The following is a 22409-nucleotide window of genomic DNA, read 5'->3' as shown; positions in this document are numbered from 1 at the left end:
AATTAAAAGGAGGGCCTCCTTTTCACTAATTTTTCTTTTTAGTTTGGTCCCATAACTATTTTATTTTCTAGACTTCGATGATTGAATCATTTTTTAAAATGACAAAGCTTCTTAAAATTGTTTTTATTACTTTGTTTACAGAAGGAGAAACCCTGGCTCTCCATTAGATACCTTACAAATTCATTTCTTTTTCCTTTTTTTTTTTTTTTCTAAAATGGAGTTGCACTCTTGTTGCCCAGGCCGGAGTGCAATGGCGCGATCTCGGCTGAGCACAACCTCCGCCTCCTGGGTTCAAGCAATGCTCCTGCCTCAGCCTTCTGAGTAGCTGGAATTACAGGCATGCGCCACCACGCCAGGCTAATTTTTCTATTTTTAGTAGAGACAGGGTTTCTCCACGTTGGTCAGGCTGGTCTCGAACTCTTGACCTCAGGTGATCCACCCACCTCGACCTCCCAAAGTGTTGGGATTACAGGCGTGAGCCACTGCGCCCAGCCACAAATTCATTTCTAAAGTAAAAAATGAAACACAATTTCACATTTGCCTCCTGAAGACAAATGAGATGGCTGTTCTTAGAGCATCTGTGAAGAAAGATGCTATAAAAAAAGCTCAAATGATTATTATCTAGAATTAGGAAAGCCAAGCCTCAAAGAAAAATTCCTCTTAATCATTTGTTCATCTCAAAATATTGTAAGTAAATATGTAGAAAAGCTTGTCAGGTTATCAGAGAATCTGACTTTCCTATGTCCTGTCAGTTTACTGTCCTACAGTTTACTTTTTATAAAAGTAAGCTTCACAAGGACTCATCTTTCTGCAAAAGGGATATTGAGAAGATCAGTACAATATCTTTCTTCCTGTGGTCTTAAAAATAATTGTGTGATTATTTGTTATAACAAAAACCAGACTTTTAGAATCCTTGATTCTGAGATAAGTTACTGGCAAAAACTCCTTCACTGGAGGTATTTTTAAAAATAGGACAAAATTTGGTGTCTTTAGATTGATAGAGGAATAGTACTACTTGGGAGAGCTGAAATGGATTAAATGTTTCTTGCCAAACTTTATTATATCTATGTCCTTTGTTGGAATGGATAATAAGGGGGTTTTAAGAGTTACAAGGAATTGGCAACAGTTAATTCTATAAAATAGGAACTCCAAATTCATGTAAGATATGTGGGAGGCCACACAGATACGGAACCATCTGGCCTCTATCCTGTTTGGCTGTCTGAGAGCGCCAGACTATGCAGAACACACATTCAACTTTTAAACATCCTCTTTGCAATGTCTTCACTCAACGATGTCGCACGCAGGTGTTAATATGGCAATGTTCTTGGTTGCCTTGGCAATTTGACAAAGTAAACTTGGAGTTTTAGCCCTTAAAAAGAAATGTACAGGTGCTAAAACTTTTTAAAAAAGGATTAGCTATTTTGAGATTCAATAGAATTTAACTATTTTTAAATGTCAAAGAAAATCCAGAGTTCACTAAGATGCAATTAAGAAGTGAAAACACTTTCTTCCCACATTGAACGGAAGTGGTTTTATTTGCTCGAAAAGAGATACTGACTTCAGGACCACTGTTTTAGCAATAAGGAAACTACTCACAAGTAAAAAGTTCTGCTTTTTAAAAACCCTGGAAATGCCATTACTAAAATTGATCACGTACCTATTTACTTTTGGTTTTTAGTAACTTCTAGGGTGTTTAAAAAATAAAACCCACCCTCACAGGACAGGGATTTTCCACCAGTGAATATAAACATATAGAAAGGAATATGCTCTAGAGTTGGCACTGTATTCTCAAAGGGGAGTCCCTCAATTAGTTTGGTCAGTTTTTCTTTGAAGTAAATTTAGTCTCTTCCAAGGTAATACTTTGATAAAGACAACAATTATTTTTCCATCCAAGTTCTATCACACACTCTTCTTGGAGCTGTAGGATGGCTGCCAGCGCATGCTTCTTTTTTCATAACCAGTAGGGGGAGAAAGAGTGCTTTTATCGAGCATTTGCAAGCAAAAGTTCTGGGATTCATCCTCACTGGTCTAGCCTAGGTCACATCCCAGTAATTTTTGCTGGGGGAATGGATTCTGCAGCTTGGCGTAAACCAAACTGAATTGTTTCCAAAGTTACAAGGAGGACTAAGTTTCCCGAAAGCGCAAGGGCTTTGTGGAGGAGATGTGAATACTTTAAAAGCTGGATATTGGTAAGAAGCGGGAAGGGGACAATGAATCTTGAATTCGTATGTGCAAAAGTGAAAATATTGGAGTTTCCGAGTTTCAAGGTAATGTAGAAGGTAAGCAAGCAGGCATTGTCAGTATCCTGAGGGACCATGTCCAAGAACTTTACAGAACCCAAAGGCAGAGGAGAGAGCCAGGAACGCTGGTGTCCTGAGGAACATGCGGCAGAGGCACTGCTCTTCCTGAACCCCTAGGGGCGCACCACTGAGAAGCATCAAAAGCAGCTTCAGTTTGGCAGTCTGGAAAAGGAGATCTTCCAGCTGAAATCAAGGTGAGAGAGTAGCAGCTTCCTTTAGAGGCGAGTGTCTTAGGCATAAGCAGGTCCTCAATAAGGCAGTGGTGGTAGCCACTGAAATATGACACTGAAAAAGAGACTGCCTGTCCCCAAAATATTGTGGAGGTTGTATTACTAGGTACAATCAGTGCAGCACGTTAAGTGCTGGGAACACAGAGCTCAGTGGGGAAATGGAAATCTCCTGGGATCCACAGGATAAAAAAGAAAGAAATCTCAGGTAAAAGCTGGTGCTTGGGTTGTACTTGTTGCAAATTTATAACTTTGCCAGAAGGCAGTGGTGTCTCAAATTTATAAGAAAGGAGACAGTTTATGTAGGACGTTCCCCTACCCTAGATATAGTCAGCGTATACTGCCTAAATTGATTTTCCGTGGGGAGAAGTCTCCTAACTGTGTTTAGGTTCATAGACCATGGATTCTGGACAATTGCATAGACTTCCTGGCATCCTGTTGAGAGCCATCCATCTTCCCTTCCTGTTTTGGATACCATTAAATCACAACAAATACTGTATTATGGGAATAACATTTTTCCTGGGATAAGTACCTCACTTCTAGTGAGAGATATCTCAGATCACAGGTGTTACTGGAAAAACTCCTAAAGCTAAAAATGAACAGACCAAGAAATCAAAGAAGGCTTTACTTTCTCTAAACTTTAACTTAGAGAATTTGATTTTGGATTTTAATGTTTTTGGACTTTGATATGCTATGTTGAATAATATTATTGGATATAATTGAGGATGGGACGTGAAATGAAAGGGGAGTGAATTTCTGAGCTGTTTTTCCCCACAGTCTAGTTTCTCCACAAAGAACTGCATCTGCCATTCTTGGTCCACGTGTTTAGGCAAGGCTGAGTTTAACCTCAGCCTCAGAAATAGGTACAGTCCCAGGTCTGACCAATAAAAGTACTTTGTTCTTCTGAAGGAAGGTGATTGGATCAGGGATAGGCATGTGACCCCAGCAAAGACAATGACCTTTACTAGATTTATTCAGAAAGAACATTCCCATTCGTTGGAATTCTAGTTGTGCAGATAATAAAAACCCATTGCTGCTGATAAATATTTTTATCATCATTTAGGGGGAGGCTGTCTGAGAAAGAGGCTAGCACAGTGGAACATAGAACCGAATAATGGAAAGGCTGTGTTTTCTTTTTTTGAGCCACTCAGTTCTACCATAGCAGCATCTTAACCATAGACTAGGAAATTATGTGAGCAAATAAATTCTCTTTTTTGTTTACATTGAACAAATAAACTCAGTGTTGGTACAGAACATATATTGTATATTGTCGTGAAAAACTAATACACAAAAATAGTGTTTGATCACTTCTTGATGCTTTTTACACCAGAGCACAGTGAAACTCTATAGTTTAAGGTTAAGTCATCCTGTGGATAGCTCTCATATTTAGAGTACAAGCTTCTTACTCCTGCCCAATTTTGCAGTATCTGTCACTATTACAAAGGGGAAGAAAAAGGTTGGGAGGGTGTTGTCATCCTCTAAGATTTAAAATTGTTTTGGAAATCATGGTATTAATGCTACTTTGTTTAATTATCATCCAGAGAGAACTATTACGTATTTGATATTATTGCAATATCTTTATAGTGAAAACTAGTTTTAAAACATCCTGATACCCCACTAGCAAACAAAAAAGAAAGAAAAATTAGATGATTATAAGAGAAATAAATTTACATTTATCCTGTGTCTTAGTCTGCGCAGTTGCCATAACAAAATACCATAAATGAGGTGTCTTAAGCCACAGAAATTTATTTTCTCATAGGTCTGGAGATGAGAAGTCTCAGATTAAGGTCTGCAGGTTTGGATTCTGTTGAGGGCTCTTTTCTTGGCTTGCATATAGCTGCCTTCTTGCTTTGTCCTCACAGGGTGAAAAGAGGGAGAGAGAGAGAGACCACAAGAGATCTGGTGTCTCTTCTTGTAAGGAAACCGATCTTATCGGATCAGAGCCCAACCCTTATGATTTCATTTAATCTTAATTACTTCCTTACTTAAAATACAGCCACACACATATACACCATGGAATACTATGCAGCCATAAAAAAGGATGAGTTCATATCCTTTGTAGGGACATGGATGAAACTGGAAAACATCATTCTCAGTAAACTATCGCAAGGACAAAAAACCAAACACCGCATGTTCTCACTCATAGGTGGGAATTGAACAATGAGAACTCATGGACACAGGAAGGGGAACATCACACTCCAGGGACTGTTGTGGGGTTGGGGGAGGGGGGAGGGACAGCATTAGGAGATATACCTAATGCTAAATGACGAGTTAATGGGTGCAGGAAATCAACGTGGCACATGGATACATATGTAACAAACCGGCACATTGTGCACATGTACCCTAAAACCTAAAGTATATAAAAAAAAAAAAAATACAGCCACATTGGGGGTTAGGCCTTCAACATATTTTGGAATGACACGTTCAGTCCATTACATCCTGAAAGGTGCTACTTAAAGAAAATTGGGTTTATATGAAGTTAAGGAGGAAAAAGAAGACATTTATAGTGATTCTGAGAGGAGACCTTAGGGACACTTTTCAGTGCTTTGGAGGTTGGAAGTGGTTATTTTCATTATGTTCAATAACACTTAGAAAATATGACTTTCTGTCTCTAGGTGCTCTTGCATTTTCAGACATGAGTTAGAAAATATTGGAGGCTCAAAAATAAAATGAAGAACTTGGAGATTTTCCTAAGATAATCTGAAAATTTTGAAAGGGAGGAAAAGTAGGACGGAAGAAAGTTACAGGATATATAAGAGAATTTGTGAGTTGGGCAAGGTGAAATATTCAGAGCTTTCAGTAAAGGAGGCAAGATGGGCCATATAACACACTCTCTGAGGAAAAGAAAGACAGAGTGGGGGGAATTGTCACTCAGTTCCCTTACACAAACTACCTGGTGAAGTTACTACTTACCCTAGATTTCTCACAGTTTAGGGTTTTTCTAGAAGTGGACGCTGAGACTAGGACTTGTGTACAGTAGTCTATTTAGGAGGCAATCTCTAGATGTACAGGTAGGAGAGCCAAAAGTGAGACAGAAAAAGCAAGGAGGGGGTGGGTGCGGTGGCTCACGCCTGTAATCCCAGCACTTAGGGAGGCCGAGGCGGGCAGATCACGAGGTCAGGAGATCGAGACCATCTTGACCAACACAGTGAAACCCCATCTCTACTAAAATACAAAAAATTAGCCCGATGTGGTGGTGCGCGGCCTGTAGTCCCAGATACTCAGGAGGCTGAGGCAGAGGAATCGCTTGAACCCGGGAGGAGGAGGTTGCAGTGAGCCAAGAGGGCGCCACTGCACTCCAGCCTGGGCATCAGACTGAGACTCCATCTTTAAAAAAACCCCAAGAAACAAACAAACAAAAAAGAAAAGGCAAGGAGGCCAAATCAGTGTGCATTAATGAGCAGGTTACTGTCTTGGGAAGTTGGAACTCAATACTCAGAGAACCTCTGGGATTCATTGTAGAGTACAAGGGGTGGTCCACCAACCCTTACACCCCACTCTGTCTTCCTTGTACTCAAGCTGCATATACTCTGAGGCCAAAGAAAGCCCTTTTTCTAAATCACAGGCACGTTGAGTAGGAAGCAGCAGTGTGTACCTAGTAAGTGCCAACAGATAGGGGTGGGGAACTGATGCCATTTGTTGGGTGAAGTTATCGAGGGGTGAGGTTAAAAGGAAGAAAATCATAGCAAAGGTCTTCACATTACCAGTAATCACAAGACTGAATTTGTGGTAAGCCATGCATTTGCAAAGTTTTATAATATTCCCAGCTCTATGAAGCTTAATGTATTTCATCTAACGTAGTATTAGTAGAGGGGATAATAGAAGGGAGAAAGTGGGCAAGGATTATTATTTCCATTTACCTGTGGAAGAAGCAGTTGATTAAATGAATAGGTCAAGGTGACTTGATTTAGAAACAGAACTAAAGTTTGTTAATTCCTTGTCTGGGATGCTTTCTTTTAGGCTGTATATCAACAATGTAAAGTGCCCATGAGGTGAATTTTCAAGGGACAAGCAAGGGCAATAGGGCATCAAAGTGATCTGCTCTAGGCTACACTGTTTTGGTTATAGTGGCAAGAATAGCAGCCATGGCTTCAGGCAAACCAAAATTTACAAGTTGAATTTACCACTTGCAAACTGTAAGTGAATTTACCACTTGTAAACCTTCGTTAAACCACTTATCTTCTCCAAATTTAGGTTTCATGGTATGTTAAACATGGGTAATAATACTTCCCACGTGGGTTTGTTTTGGGGATTAACTGAGATAATACGTGAGAAAGGGCTTTGTAAACTGCCAAGTACCATACATAAAAGGCATTAATAAAATAGTCCAAGAGATATGTGAGGAAGTCAACACAGCATCCATTCCTAGCATTTCCATGGAGACCATGAAACCATAGCAGGCTTTTAGTTGTTTTTGTATGATTTTAGAAATCTTTTTTAAGGCTCAGGATGAAAGCTGATGGAATTGAAAATGCTGGGAGATTAGGAGAAGAGCTTGAGTTTGAGCTCATAATCTTCCTTTGCCGCAACATATTGACAAAGTAATACTCAGGAGTGAACGATTTCCATGGCACGGAAATCTATCCAGTTAGCTACTTCCCATAGGCAGAAAACAGCTCATCCAGGTCAAGGAAGCATAGCCATGAGAAAAGAGCTTAGGAGCCTTTCAGGGCCAAGATTTTCCACTGCCTGCCATAGATCTAACTATCATCCAAGGGAAATTTCTAGGAAAATCTTTTTTAACACTATTACTTAAAATAATTCAGCTTGGCAAAGATACAATTCCATATGCCTTCTGATCAACAGCTAGGTAATGGATGGTATTCTGTTAGCCAATACCAGACTCACTGACAGGAATATTGTGGTCTCTGATGAGAGTTATGCTTAGGAACAAGAGTGTTCCATCTTCTATGTGTTTACATATGCAAGTGTTTTGTAACATAGCAGACAGATGCGGTTTCCTTTTCAAAAGTGGGAGCAAGGTATATTTCAAGACACCAGTTTAAACTGTTTTCATTAGCAAATAGCTCCAGGGCTTATCAATTTACAAATTTTCCATGTTTGTTCATAATGACAAGCATACAGTGCTACTTTAAACTATCACATCTAGTGATCTGGAAGCTAGTTTGTTGAGTTAAGGACAAATACATTTCCCTGAAGTGGGCTCCTAAATTGATATACCTGTGCCTTCTCCAATTTATTAAATAGAGAATCAGATGGGGTTTGCATAATTCAGTAGGTACTTACTGTCAAAAGGCACTGTTCTAGGTTCCAGAAGAAACCTAAGATGAGTAAGGCATAGTTTGCCTTCAGAAAGTTTACAGCCCAGGAAGGACCCCCACATTCAGTCTCTAATACGAGTTTGTCCATACAGGATGGTTTCTGGACAGGTTTGTGTAATAGGCAGGAATATAGGAGTGGGAGAAGCTAAAGTATTGTGTTCTAGGAAAAGAAACAAAAGGAGACATAATATATAGGAGAAAATAACACAAGGCAATTTGAAAAAAAATGTTATAAATAGGACACACGTAATTGTTTAAAACCTCAGAGAAAAACTTCACTTTGGAGATAGCATTAATTTGAATGTACAAGTAAAAGTGATTAAAAAAAATGAAACTAGGGCATTCCAAACTGAAGGAACAGCACGAAATATGTCAAAGGGGGACAATGTACATGGTGTGGTGAGTGAAGGAAGGACCCAGTTCATTGAGCGTCCACAGTGTGCCAAACACTGCAGCATGGGCCTATGGGGTCTAGGTGGAAAGAAAGTAGGATGTCTGGTGGCTATCAAGAGAAATAAAAATTGGAAAAACTATTCAGGGTTAGAGTGCTTTGAATGTCAGGCTTGGGAAGCGGGACATCATCTTGCAGGCAACAGTCATCAACACTGTTGAATGCAGTGGATTGTGGAGAGAATGGGAGGTAGCAGAAGGTGTGACCACGCACAAGCTGGGGTTCCAAGTTTTCTGTGTTTGCTCCATTGTCCCATTGGACTTTACCTACAAAATGCAAATTCAAAGATAACATTTTAAATAATTTGAAGATGACAATCACAAGATGTTAGTCTCCAAGGGTGGGACTTTTCTGAGCACAAGATCTGTTTTGCATATCTGTGAAGCTGGTCTTGGAGCAACCTTTAAGAATATTGTTTCAGCTAGACAAGAGAAATAAGTGTTGAGATTTATGGCACTTCAGGGTGACTATAGTCAATAATAATATGTCAAAATAACTTACAGAGTAAATTTGAAATGTATCACCACAAAATAATGTCAAGCCTGGGCGCAGTGGCTCATGCCTGTAATCCCAGCACTTTGGGAGGCCGAGGTGGGTAGATCACAAGTCAGGAGATTGAGACCATCCTGGCTAACGTGGTGAAACCCCGTCTCTACTAAAAATACAAAAAATTAGCTGGGCGTGGTGGCGGGCGCCGGTAGTCCCAGCTACTCAGGAGGCTAAGGCAGGAGAATGTCGTGAACCCGGGAGGTGGAGCTTGCAGTGAGCCAAGATCACGCCACTGCACTCCAGTCTGGGCGACAGAGTGAGACTCCATCTCAAAAAAAAAGAAAAAAGGTCAAGAGGGGATGTCTATATTAGCTTGATTTAATTGGTCCACATTGTATATCCATATCAAAGCATCACATCATACTCCATAAATGTCATACAACGGTGATTTGTCAATTAAAAATAATATAAATAAACAAAAGAAAAAAGAATATTATTTCAACCTAGTGGAGTAGAAACAGTTGAAGCTACAATGCAGTGGATTAGGAAAGAATGGAAGATGCTGTGGACCACTTTTGATCATTTTGATGGTAGAAGGAAGGATGCTGGTATAGCACAAGAGTATATTAGGATGGGAGAAAGATTCTTGAGCATTTTTGGGGAAGAGATGGTAACTTTAGAATGTCTGTGGACAAATGGGGAAGAAATGAGTAAGGGAGGGTGGAGGGACAGGAGTAATTGCCATAGTACGGTCTCACCAAAGTAAGTAGAGATGGATCAATGGCATAGATGAAGGGGCCAGCCTGCTACAGAAGAGGGGGAAATTCTGAGGTTGGAAGGCAGAGGAGGATAGGATGGATTTAGATGGAGAGATTGTAGTAAAGTTAATATTAGATGGCCTTGATTTGGTAAAGAAGATGAAGGAAAACACATCCACAGAGAATGCATTTACCTGAGTGGGGCTGCGGAGTCTGCAGACACTCAGAAAATTCTGAGAAATTGATGGATAAAAATAAGTCTGCAAGTCATGAAGCATTGAAATTAGGCCAATTAATAACCCTACCATGAAGTCTAAATATTCAATAGAAAGAAAGAGTTGCATATCTCTCACTTTAAATCAAAAGCTAGAAATGATTAAACTTAGTGAGGAAGGCATGTCAAAAGCTGAGACAGGGCAAAAGCTGAGACAGGGCAAAAGCTAGGCTTCTTGTGTCAAACAGTTGTCTCAGTTGAGAAAGCAAAGAAAAAGTTGTTGAAGGAAATTAAAAGTGCTACTCCAGTGAAGACCTGAATGATAATAAAGTGAAATATCCTTATTGCTGATTCAGAGAAAATATTAGTGGTCTGGATAGAAGATCAAACCAGCCACAACATTTCCTTAAGCCAAAGCCTAATAGAGCAAGGCCCTAACTCTTTTCAATTATGTGAAGGCTGAGAAAGTTGAGGAAGCTGCAGAAGAAAAATTGGAAGCTAGCAGAGGTTGGTTCATGAAGTTTAAGTAAAGAAGCCGTCTTTAGAACATAAAAGTGCAAAGTGAAGCAGCAAGTGCTGATGTAGAAGCTACACCAAGTTATCCAGAAGATTTAGCTAAGATAACTGATGGAAGTCGCTACACTAAACTATATATATATATATATATATATATATATATATATATATATATATTTTTTTTTTTTTTTGAGACAGGGTCTCCCTCTGCCACCCAGGCTGGAGTGCCATAGTGAGATCTCGGCTCACTGAAGCCTTCGCCTCCTGGATTCAAGTGATTCTCATGCCTCAGCGTCCTGAGTAGCTGGGATTACCACACCCTGCTAATTTTTCTTTTCCTTTTTTTTTTTTTTTTTTTTGGAAAGGGATGGGGTTTCACCATGTTGCCCAGGCTTTTCTCAAACTCCTAACCTCAGGTGACCCGCCCACCTCAGCATCCCAAAACGCTGGAATTACAGGCATAAGCCACCATGCCCAGCCTAACAATAAATTGTTAATGCAAACAAAACACCATTATATTGAAAGAAATGCCATCTAGGACTTTCATAGCTAGAAAGGAGAAATTGATGCCTGGCTTCAAAGCTTCCACAAACAGGCTGACTCTATTGTTAGGGGCTGATGAAGCTGGAGAGTTTAAATTGAAGCCAATGTTCATTTATCATTTTGCAAATTCTAAGACCCTTAAGAATTATGCTAAATCTACTCTGCGTGTGCTCTATAAACGGAAAAGACTAGATTATAGCATGGTTTATTGAATATTTTAAGCACACTATTGAGACCCACTACTTAGAAAAAATATTTTTTTCAAAATATTACTGCTCATTGACAATGTTCCTGGTCACTCAAAGCTTTTATGGAGATGGACAAAGAGATTAATGTGGTTTTCATGCCTGGTAATACAACATCCATTCTGCAGTGCATGGTTCAACGAGTAATTTTGACTTTCAAGTCTTATTGTTTAGAAAATACATTTTGTAAGGCTATAACTGCAATAGATTGTGATACTTCTGATGGATCTGGGTGAAGTAAATTGAAAACCTCTGGAAGGATTCACCATTCTAGATACCACTAAAAACATTTGTGACTCATGAATTCATGTTATTAACATTAACAAGAGTTTGGAAGAAATTGATTTCAGCTCTCATGGATGACTTTGAAGGATTCAAGACCTCAGTGGAGGGAGTAACTGCAGATGTGGTGGAAATAGCAAGAGAACTAGAATTAGAAGTAAAGCCTAAAGATGTGACTGAATTGCTGCAATCTCATTACAAAACTTGAACAGATGAGGAATTGCTTCTTATGAATGCCGAAATAACGTGGTTTCTTGAGATAGAATCTACTCTGGGGGAAGAGGCTGTGAACATTGTTGAAATGACAACAAAGGATTTCAAATATTCCATAAAGTTAGTTAATAAAGCACTGGCAAGGTTTGAGAGGACTTAATACAATTCTGAAAGAAGTTCTACTGTAGGTCAAATAACAGTTCATGCTACAGAGGAATTTTTCTTGAAAGAAAGTCAATCAGCCAGGCACGATGGCTCATGCTTGTAATTCCAGCACTTTGGGAGGCCAAGGTGGGTGGATCACTTGAGGTCAGGAGTTCCAGATCAGCCTGGCAAACATGGTGAAACCCCATCTCTACTAAAAATACAAAAGCTAGCCAGGCCTGGTGACGTGTGCCAGTAATCCCAACTAGTTTAGGGGGCTGAAGTATGAGAATGACTTGAACCTGGGAGGTGGAGGTTGCAGTGAGTCAAGATCGCGCCACTGCACTCCAGCCTGGGCGACAGAGAGAGACTCCATCTCAAAAAAAAAAAAAAAAAAAAAGAGGGAAAAGAAAGTCAGTCAATCGATGCAGCAACCTTCACTGTTGGTTTATTTTAGGAGATTGCCACAGCCACCTCAACCTTCAGCAAGCATCATCCTGATCAGTCAGCAGCCATCAAGGCCCCACACCAGCAAAAGAAAAAATTACAACTCACTGAAGGCTCAGGTGATCATCATCACTTTTTAGCAATAAAGTTTTTTAAATTATGTACATTTTTTGGACATAATGCTAGTAGACCCAGTATAGTGTAAACATAACTTTTATATGCACTAGGAAGCAAAATAAATTGTGTGACTTGCTCTATTGTGATATTCATTTTATTGGAGTAGTCTGAAACCAAACCCCCATTATCTCCGAAGTTTATTTGTGCTTTATGTTGATTAACTTTAATTCTCAACAGTCCCATAATGAGAAAGGAATGGAGAGACTAAGTGACTTGCAAGAGCCCCTCCAGGAACTAGAAGGGAGAGCTGGGATTTGAACCCATGCATTTGGCTCTAGGACTGTAATTGTCACCTGTGGGCTGTGGTGCGTGGTGCGTTAGGTACCATAACACCTAGGTGATCTCCAAGGTCCTAAGAGGTGCTAACATTCTATGTGGCCATGAAATTAACCTTTTAGGCAGATGGGTAGTTTCTTGATTCTTCCTGTAATTCCAAAGCATTTTTTCTGTATGAACTTACTGGTCACTGCGGCAAGAAAGACAAGTCTTCATTTTCCCAGCCCCACCTCTGGGAACGGCTCCTCAGGGGAAAAGCTTGGGATGGCCTCAAGGTGGCAGCATTAACTCAAATATGCATGGATACAGCTTGGTATCTGGCCTTGAAGTAATCCAAAAGTCAGATTTGGCCCTTTTCTGCCTTTTAGTTTTTCTAAAACCCCAAGCTGTAACTGTTTGGAGGTGAAGAGTCAACCTGATCTTGTGAGGAGACCAAACAGTGAAGACACCGGAGGCATCAAAGTGGAAAAGCAGAAGTATTTCCCAGGAATTAAGAGTCTTTGGAGGGAAAAGAAAGAGGATATATTGGGTGCCATGAAGAAATGATGAGGTTCAAAAAGATTAATGATTCATCTGTTATCCATTCATAAGTGGCTAATTCTAGGCCTCTTACTTGCCAAAACCAAAAACCACCACACTTCACCATGTTAATAGTCTTCATTTTTATCTGTTTAATTTTTTAGAATATTAAACACTGATAAAGGGGAGTACTAAATTATTTTATAAAGCCAGATATATAGGCTAGATTGTCTCAGTGGTTAGAGTCTTGATCCTACAGGTGAAGTTTTCTCTTCTTTCCTCATCCTATTCCTCTCCCTTTCTTCCTCTTCTCTCCCCTTCCCTCCCCTCCTTCTTTTCTTTGCTTTCTCTCTTTATCTGTCTTATCCTGTTTTTCCCTCTTTCTTTCTCTAGTTTTTTCCTTGGTTGTTTTATTGGTCAAATAAATAACAAGGAAGAAACCTAAGTCTTCAGAGTTGGACATGTGGGTCAGGTGATTAGATGCTACAAAATTCCAAGAGTACGCAAAAATATCCCTGGACTCCTATCACCTAGCTTGCCCCTTGCTTGGCCACTTTATATGTCTTCTTTTGTTAAAAATAATTATTCTAACAGGGGGCTTTTTCTTGGAAATGTTTTCATGAAAGCAAAGAAAAAGTGAGTAAATAAGCTGTACTTTTGTAACTGACTGTAGTGGAACATGCATTTGTGAGAATCTGAGAGAAATATTGTTTTCTAGATTCTGAGAGCATCTCTGCTTTTCCACATTTATTTCCAAGAGAAGCAGTAGAGCACAGTGTAAAAATATATAGAATTTGGGTCAGACAGACTTGAGCATTTCCTCACTTTCTGGAATTACAAGATGCTCCAGACTTCTCTGGTATATTCCCTGCTCCAGTGCTAGAACCAGCCATTTCTCGAAGGAGCCCTGGTTTCTTTTATTAGAGAATAATATTAGAAAAAGATCTAAGTGCTAGGTATGTACAGACGTTTTCACATCTGTAAAATTGAAAAAATAATATATTTCTCATAGAGTTATATGAACATTAAGTGAAATAACACACACAAATATGTACTGAACCAAGGGCTTGAAACATAGGAAGCTATATTATATATTATATAAATATATATTATATACATATAAATATATCAGAAGCTGAAATAAAGAAATCCTTTGCTTCTTGTAGGCTCCATGTTAAAATTCATTTTAAACCAAGTTGATTGAGAAAAAAGTTCCTGGAAGTATTTTGATTCACAGAGCTCTTTGAAACTCTGAGTTCTGTAGACAGAGCTGGGTTTGGGAAAATGGAGATTCTGATGCAATTTATCATTTATAATCTGACATTTTGAAAATTTCTCCCCATTTAGTCTTAGATAAAGGGCCAACTCCCAATACTCACAGGAAATCTGTGGGCTGATTACACAGTGGCTGGATCCTCAACCTCCTTTGAAAGCATTTTTTGACAGAATTTGCTCATCAATAACCTTAGCCTGTGACTAGGAGAACCAAGACTCCGCTGTGGCTCCTAAGGGATCTTTGAGGCACCTCCATATCATAATAATGTTTCAGTTCCCTCAGGAAAGTGGTGTTTTGATTGCTTGTTTGTATGTTGCTGAGCCCTGGATTGGAATTGAGGCCTTAGGGAACCCCGCTTCAGAGGCTCCCAAATCTACATAGGCACTAGCTTCTAGCTGATCTCAGACTTTTCACACAGTTTGGTATGGCTCACTTACAGTCTCAAGCAAACTGCAGCGGCAGCTGAACTGTCTTTACACTTTTATCACATAGCCTCAGGAAATCTTTTACTATTTGAAATCCAAGGTCCTCAGAGACCAACAGCTCTTCTTTTCTTTTCTTTTTCAGACTTCAAAAAGTCCAGTGTTGAAGCAGTTCTGAATTGAGATCTTATAATCCCCAAGGACATAGGTATGTTTTCCCTGATCTTTTTAAAAAGCAGTATTCTTCACACTGTAGGTAGAAATAATGGGTTCGTTTAAAAGAAAGAGGCTCAGAAGTAGGTATATAAAAAGACTCTTAATTCAATTTCCCCCAACCTCCTCTGCTACGTTTCACAAGAATAGAGACAGAAGTTTCCCATAAGTAAATCGGAGTCACCTTTACTTAGACAGCCATTGCCATAGTCATTGCTAGACGGGGTGTTGCTACCAACTGGTGTTAATAAAACCTGGGAAATAACTTCATACAATTGGCCTACAGTTTAATAAAGAGATTGATTAATTAGCTTCTATGGAGCACCTGCTAGAGGCCACACACTGGCTGAATTTTCTTATATTTTATCTCACTGTATCTTCTCTCTATAAAGGAAAATTGACTTGCCTACAGTCCCAAAGCAAGTAAGCATTAAAGCTCTTATTCTAACTCAACTGCTGAGATTCTAATTCACTCATCCACTTAACAAATAGTTGAGTCTACCATGTGGTTGCTCGAGTCTAAGTAGTGGATAATAAAGCACAAAACAGTGACAAACAATATAGGTCTTGTCTCTTCCCTTATGGAATTTATTCCATTGAGAATCTTCTTTAGAACTCCCCAAATGGGGCTGTGATGATTGGGGGTGATGATTCAAACCCCTTTAGAAGCAATTTTGATGGAACTTTTTATTTCCAAACTATCTTAATGGCTTAGACTTCTCCTTCTCTCTTTATAACAATAATAATTCCTTAAATTTTAATGCTTTTTCAGTTTTTGACTTAATATTTTAACCTTAGATATTTCAGTATTCAACTTTAGATATTTTAAAAATATTTTTTCTCTTTCAAGACTCCTTCCGATATTTATTTTAGGTCCATGCAGAAAAGCCTGGGTTTTACAAGACTTGAGTGGGAGTTGATACAGCAGCAGCGGCAGGATTTGGATTCAGGCCTTGCGGCCTCCCAGGTTTGGTGCTGGGTAAATGAGGCCTTTTCTCTCTGCACTGACTCCAGATTTCTCCTTGCTGCTCTGGATCTCAACACATTTATTAACAGAGACTGCAATGCATAAAGGGAAGGGTTACCTATCAACAAAACACAGAAAGTACCTTGAATATTAATTGCTGATAGATGAATATGGCAGTCAGGGGCAGTTCAATATGCGGGGGTGGTGTAATGGCTTTTAAAAACTGAACCTACAGCTTAAGTGAATAGACTCCTGTGGTCAATATTAACCAAGGAAATTGATCTAATAAGCATTTCAGAAGGTATTTTGGAAAATAATTCAGAATCCACCCTAAGTCAGCTGCATTTTATTCTTTGAGTTTTTCCAGGTTTTCATCCTACCTTGTGTCTAGGAAAAGGTTGGTTTACGATATGGGAGGGCTAATATCTCTTTGGTCAAAGGACCACAGTACTTAGTAAGCAGTTATCCCTTCCTGGGATCCCTCTACCAATAAGCAGCAATATTTGGCCAGAGTTCTAGACTTTAAACCAGTCACTTCACCTCACTGAGCTTCAGTTTCTTCATGTTTGTATCTGCTGTCTCTCTCTCTCTCTCTCTATCTAGTCATGCAATAATTAAATTAAGAAGTGAATGCAAAAAGAGTTTTATAAACTTTAGAACCACTGTTTTTAATAAACTCTAGAACAGTGGTTGTCAATCAGGGGAATGTTACCCTTCAGGGGACATTTGGCCACGTCTGGAGACATTTTTGACTGTTACAAATGGGAGGTGGTGGTGTTACTGGAATCTAGTGAGTAGAGAGAGGCCAGGGAAACTGCTGAATATCTTACAATGCACAGGACAGCACTCCCTGTCCCCCACCACACCCTGCACCAAAGAACTGTCCAGCTCATAATGTCAGTAGTGCTGAGGCTGAAAAATCAGGCTCTGGAATTGTACAGATTTTACAGTTAAGCAGCTATGTGACCTTGAGGGGCACCACATCCTTCTGTTTCCAAATATGTAAGATCAGAACACTGCCTGTCATAGATTACAAGATATTGTGTTTGCTAAATTTAAGAATATACACACATGTCAAAAGTCAAAAGAAAAACAAGTTAAAAAGGCTGGATAAATATAATGGAAAGTGCTACTGGTCATAAAGTCAATTGGTACATTACTATCCAGTAATGACTGAGCCAGTTCTTATGAAACTAGCCACATCGTGTGTGTGTAATGGTCATCCAAAAAGGACAAGCTACACTATCCCCTTCTTTTTGTGTCACCAATCAAATTGCTGCTGTTACTCTTCAAGGTAAGCTAAAGTCCAACAGAGCTGAAGCATTTTTCTCCTTTAATTCCTGTTTTCTCCCTTTTCCTCCTCTGTTCTCACATTTTCTCCCTCACTTCTTCTGAGTCTGCTCCCACTCACTCTGCTACTAGGAGCGGGGAAAGCCTGTGAACACCTCAGGTTGAGGAACAAAAATAGGAGAGAAAGAGTGCTCTAAAATGAGGACAGAAACCTGTCTCCAGGCCTGACCATCTGCAAACTCACTGTTACTCCTGAATATTTTTCATACGACAAGTCTAAGCTAATATTTTGGCCCAAAGCACAAACCTGGTGGACAAGAGGACAATAGGATGTTTGTTGTGGAATTAAAGAGCATGAAAAATATTTCCATACTTTCCTATTGATGTTCTGTTTGATTCACCAAATATTTATATGTGTGTGTGAGGGGCCATGGTAAGGAGGGTAGACCAGAGGGGATGAAGATAGTTACTGTCCCAAGGGGCTTAGAGCTAGGTGAAGAGTGAGTGGTTGCCCAATTAATTGTGCAATAATCAGCCAAGACTCAAGTGCTTTGAGGAGGCAGAGAAAGGAGGACTTAACTGTAATTAGGGTCTACAACAAAGACTTCTGATAAGGGGTGAAAAAAGACATATGCATATACACAGATACACAAAGCCATTTGTATATATCAAATTTATAGTTTTATATTAAATATATAAAAATACATACTCATATTTACATATAGCATACTCCCTTTCAGTTGAACTACTGTTGAGGGATTAATTTATAAAGGCTTCAAAAGTTGTGGTTAAGATCTTTGGATTTAGTATCAAACAGCCATTGAGGGCACCACCGTGTCCTGCCAACACCTTGATTTTGGCCCAGTGAAACTGATTTGAGACTTCTTGCCTCCAGAATTTTGAGAGAATAAACTTGTGTTGTTTTAAGGAAAAATAAATTTAGAAAATCTTTAGTGAGGCTATATTATTGGAAGTAGAATGTGGAAGACAATAAGTGATGGATGTTTTTATTTTTAATAATTAAATACGTACAATCTTATATCCATATCATAATTTGTATTTATATGATGTAAATATGTTAAAGAATTCAAGATGAATGTATGAACTTTAGATTCAGAAATATAAATGGGTGAACTTTGATTCTGACCCCTAGATAGGCTATCCTGCTCAATATTCAGCTCCCTGAGCCTTAACTTCCTTATCTGTAAGATGGGCATAATAGCACCTATCTCATATGAATTAAAAGCTATAATATAACAGAGGGTTCTAGCATGAGTCTTACACACAGTACATTCTCTCTATACATTAGTTTTCTCCTTTTTTATCATTCCATCTTCTCTTCTCATACTTTCATTGGAATTTTTTTGACGCCTCTTCTTTAATCACCAGGCTAATTCAAGCTGGCCACAATGGAGAATAGCACAGAAGTGACAGAGTTTATCCTCTTGGGATTAACAGATGACCACAATCTTCAGATACTCCTCCTCCTGGCATTTTTATTCATCTACCTCATCACCCTGCGTGGGAATGGGGGAATGATGGTGATCATCCACCCAGACTCCCATCTCCACACTCCAATGTACTTTTTCCTCAGTAACCTCTCCTTTGTAGACTTGGGTTACTCACCAGCTGTAGCCCCCAAAACAGTGGCTGCATTGCAGTCAGGGGACAAGGCCATCTCCTACAATGGATGTGCAGCTCAGTTCTTCTTCTTTGTGGGGTTTGCCACTGTTGAGTGCTACCTCCTGGCCTCCATGGCCTATGACCGCCATGCAGCTGTATGTAGGCCTCTTCATTACACCACCACCATGACAGCAAGTGTATGTGCCCTCCTTGCTACTGGTTTCTATGTCTCTGGCTTCCTCAATGCCTCTATCCACGCAGCAGGCACCTTCAGACTCTCCTTCTGTGGTTCTAATGAGATTAATCATTTCTTCTGTAACATTCCCCCACTCCTGGCTCTCTCATGCTCTGACACACGCATCAGCAAGTTGGTGGTCTTCTTTGTGGTGGGCTTCAACGTCTTTTTCACCCTCCTGGTCATCCTTATTTCTTACTTCTTCATATGCATCACCATTCAAAGGATGTGTTCTGCCGAAGGGCGGAAGAAAGTCTTCTCCACCTGTGCTTCCCATCTCACTGCTGTGTCCATCTTCTATGGCACAATCATCTTCATGTACTTACAGCCCAACTCCAGCCAGTCCGTGGACACAGACAAAATAGCCTCTGTGTTTTACACAGTGGTGATTTCCATGCTGAATCCCTTGATCTACAGCCTTAGGAACAAAGAAGTGAAAAGTGCTCTCTGGAAAATACTCAACAAACTTTACCCCCAATATTAAGTGTGAATGGGAAGTAGGCAAGCAATTAAGGGATAAACTTTCTCTCACACCTAAATGCCATCATGACTTTTAATCTTTGGCTGGTTTCAGTTCTTTCTTCCCCAAGAACAGCGGTTACTTCTGCTATTAGAAGATGTAAAAAGCAGCACATTTAAAAGTCTTACTTAGAAAGATAATCTTATATTTAGTGAACAACAACATGGGACAGTTAAGCTTTTCTTGCTTTAGTTTCTTGACGTTGTTTAAAGCAGAAGATTGAAGCATACAACTGAATGTACCAAATTTTCCTCATCCTATTTTTAATTGTAAGAATTTTTCATTCACTATTAAACTTAGTGTGAAGATTTCACCTTCATTTTTATCAACTGAACACGCAGTATTTTTTTTATTCCTTTGTTCTGTGAGTTTGAAAGTTGGACTTTCTGAGGTAGACAAAGGATGTTTCAATATCTTAAATGATATTTCAGAGAAAGTTGTAATTTAAAGGACAGGGCACTAGATCGAGTCAGGTAGCTGAAGATTAAATCTTTCCAACCCCCTACTCTCCCTTCTCTACCCACATTCCTATCCTACTCACTAGTCATGTGCCTTTGTAATTTCCATTCCCTTTTGCTAAAGCGTTGGGGAAACATTACACCCTGTTATATACAGAAATATGGAAATGCTTTAATAGATGAATTACTTAAACTTTAACCTGACTAAATACAACTTCCTTCGGAGAGCCTACACTATCTTCTATGTTTCTTGTCTCTGTCTAACATAATTACTAAAAATTCCAGAAGGTTTAGAGAAAAAAAGCAGTTTTCCCTAGAGCTATGAAAAAATATATTTGTTTTCTGAATTAAATGCTTGCATTTCTTAGCACCCTTAAGTTTGGTGAATCTATTATAAAGATGTGTAATAGCTTTCTGGACTGTCTTTGCTTTTATTTTTTCAATAATTCAGCTCACCTCTGGGTCTCCATTGCCTCTGGTGTTCTGTAATTAGATGCTACAAGAATAAAAAAGGCTGCCTGGAAATTTACTTCTTAGGAACAGCACGATGACGCACAGTGCTAGTCCACCTTCAGGTCTTGTTTCATGTGCTAGATGGTGTGAGCAAATGTGTGTGCGTGGGAAGGGAGTGGTGATTAATTTCACTTCTCACATATCAACTGCTTGATGGTGTTTATAACTACAGTTAATCTAAGTCACCACAATAGATCATGATATCAAAATCTCCCCAAAAACCCAACAAATTAATTTTGACTTTATGGATGAAAACCAGAAATCTTGGTTGGCTAACTCAATTGGCTTAAAATGTCAATTTAGTTTTCAGATTATTGAGCTCCATTATGTACAGGGCAGCCTCTGTCTGAGGAGGATAAATCATAAGTCTTCTGGGAAAAATTGCAAAGAAGGAGTTACGGAACATGAGAAACATGAGAATAGCTTTCTCTGGCACATGGTTGTCATCACCTCAAAAGATCAGGAGCTTCTGAGCCCAAGGCCTAGACAACCTATACCTCCCCCATTTGGCCCCCTCCCTCCCCTCTTCTTTAGCAATGAGGTCCATTCAGCAACACACAAGGAAGAACAGCCTTTACAGGCCAGGATCCACTGCATATAGGAATCTTTCTCATTGAAATCTACAGAGCTCAAGAGTATCTGCATTTGGAGAAGAGCCTGGGAAGCAGCTATCCAAGCACTGGGTGCATTCCAATCTCAGCTACACATTTTCCCTACTTGATATAATTGACTTTTTTCCCTCCTCATCCTGCTCCTCCTTCTTTACTTCATTTTATCCTTCTTCTCCTCTTTTTCCTTCCCAACTTCTTTCTATGCCCAGCCCAAGCAGGAACTTTCCTCACCATTAGGCCACTTAGATTTCTATAAAAAAATTAAAGTCTAGAGTCTATATATATTAACCATTACAGTATATATTAAGATATGTATCTGAGTATGTTTCTTTCTTTTGTGATTTTAATTTTTATTTCTTTAGTTTTGGGGGGTACAGGTTGTTTTTGGTTACATGGATAAGTCCTTTAGTGGTGGTTTCTGAGATTTTAGTGTGCCCATCACCTGAGCAGTGTGCCCAATATATAGTCTTTTCTTCCTCACCTCCCTCCCAACCTTCCCCCATCGAGAACCCAAAGTCCATTTTATCATTCTTATGGACACATTTCTTTATGCCTCTATACCTCAGTTTAGGCAGGAAAATGTGGGCCTCCTAAGATTTAAGGGCCCAATGTCTACATATTTATATTTTATGTTGAAATCACCTCAAACAAGTGTTCCATCTGACTGTAAATAGGTATAAAAGAGTACTATCAAAAGCTGGATGAAAATTCTAACTGTTCTTATCAGTTGTGTGACCTCAAGAAAGTCATTTAGTCTTACCGAACCCAATATACAGGATAAAGTGTGAGGGTAATATGAAATTAAGTATGTGAATGTGCCCATCATAATGAATGTTTATTTCATACCATTGAGATTTCTATACTAGCTCTTTCTTCACTTAGCTGTCCCTGGACTTCTCATTTTGGCTCTTGAGCTGCCTGAGCAAAAATAGGAAGTCCAAGGACAGCTAGGTGAAGCTCGTCCCATCCAAGTCCTAGCTTTTATTTTCATTCCTTGTTTAACTTCCTGCCCTCCAAGTTCCCAGCTCTACAGCAGACACATTTCAAGCTGACATTACATGGGTACTCATTTATAGAAGCTACTCAGAAGGAGATGTCCTGTCGCCAGCAAGACATCAATTCACAGAGTATACGTTACTGCGAGGAGCTCTTCCCTTCCACATAGGAAATCTGTCAAATGGAGACTAAATGTCCATTT

At 39.4% G+C, this 22409-nt stretch overlaps 1 protein-coding gene across 1 annotated transcript; it reads left to right on the top strand.

The window, feature by feature from the left end:
* Positions 1 to 1053: 1053 nt before the first annotated feature.
* Positions 1054 to 20498, top strand: OR5B21 (olfactory receptor family 5 subfamily B member 21). Its single transcript, XM_055293854.2, has 3 exons — positions 1054 to 2494; positions 14927 to 14989; positions 18641 to 20498. The coding sequence occupies exon 3, from the start codon at positions 18661 to 18663 to the stop codon at positions 19591 to 19593; it is 933 nt and encodes a 310-aa protein (XP_055149829.1). The 5' UTR covers positions 1054 to 2494; positions 14927 to 14989; positions 18641 to 18660; the 3' UTR covers positions 19594 to 20498.
* The last annotated feature ends 1911 nt before the right edge of the window (positions 20499 to 22409 follow it).

Source organism: Symphalangus syndactylus, chromosome 1 (genome assembly GCF_028878055.3).
Source record: "Symphalangus syndactylus isolate Jambi chromosome 1, NHGRI_mSymSyn1-v2.1_pri, whole genome shotgun sequence".
NCBI lineage: Eukaryota > Metazoa > Chordata > Mammalia > Primates > Hylobatidae > Symphalangus > Symphalangus syndactylus.
This window is presented reverse-complemented; position numbering and strand designations above follow the sequence as displayed.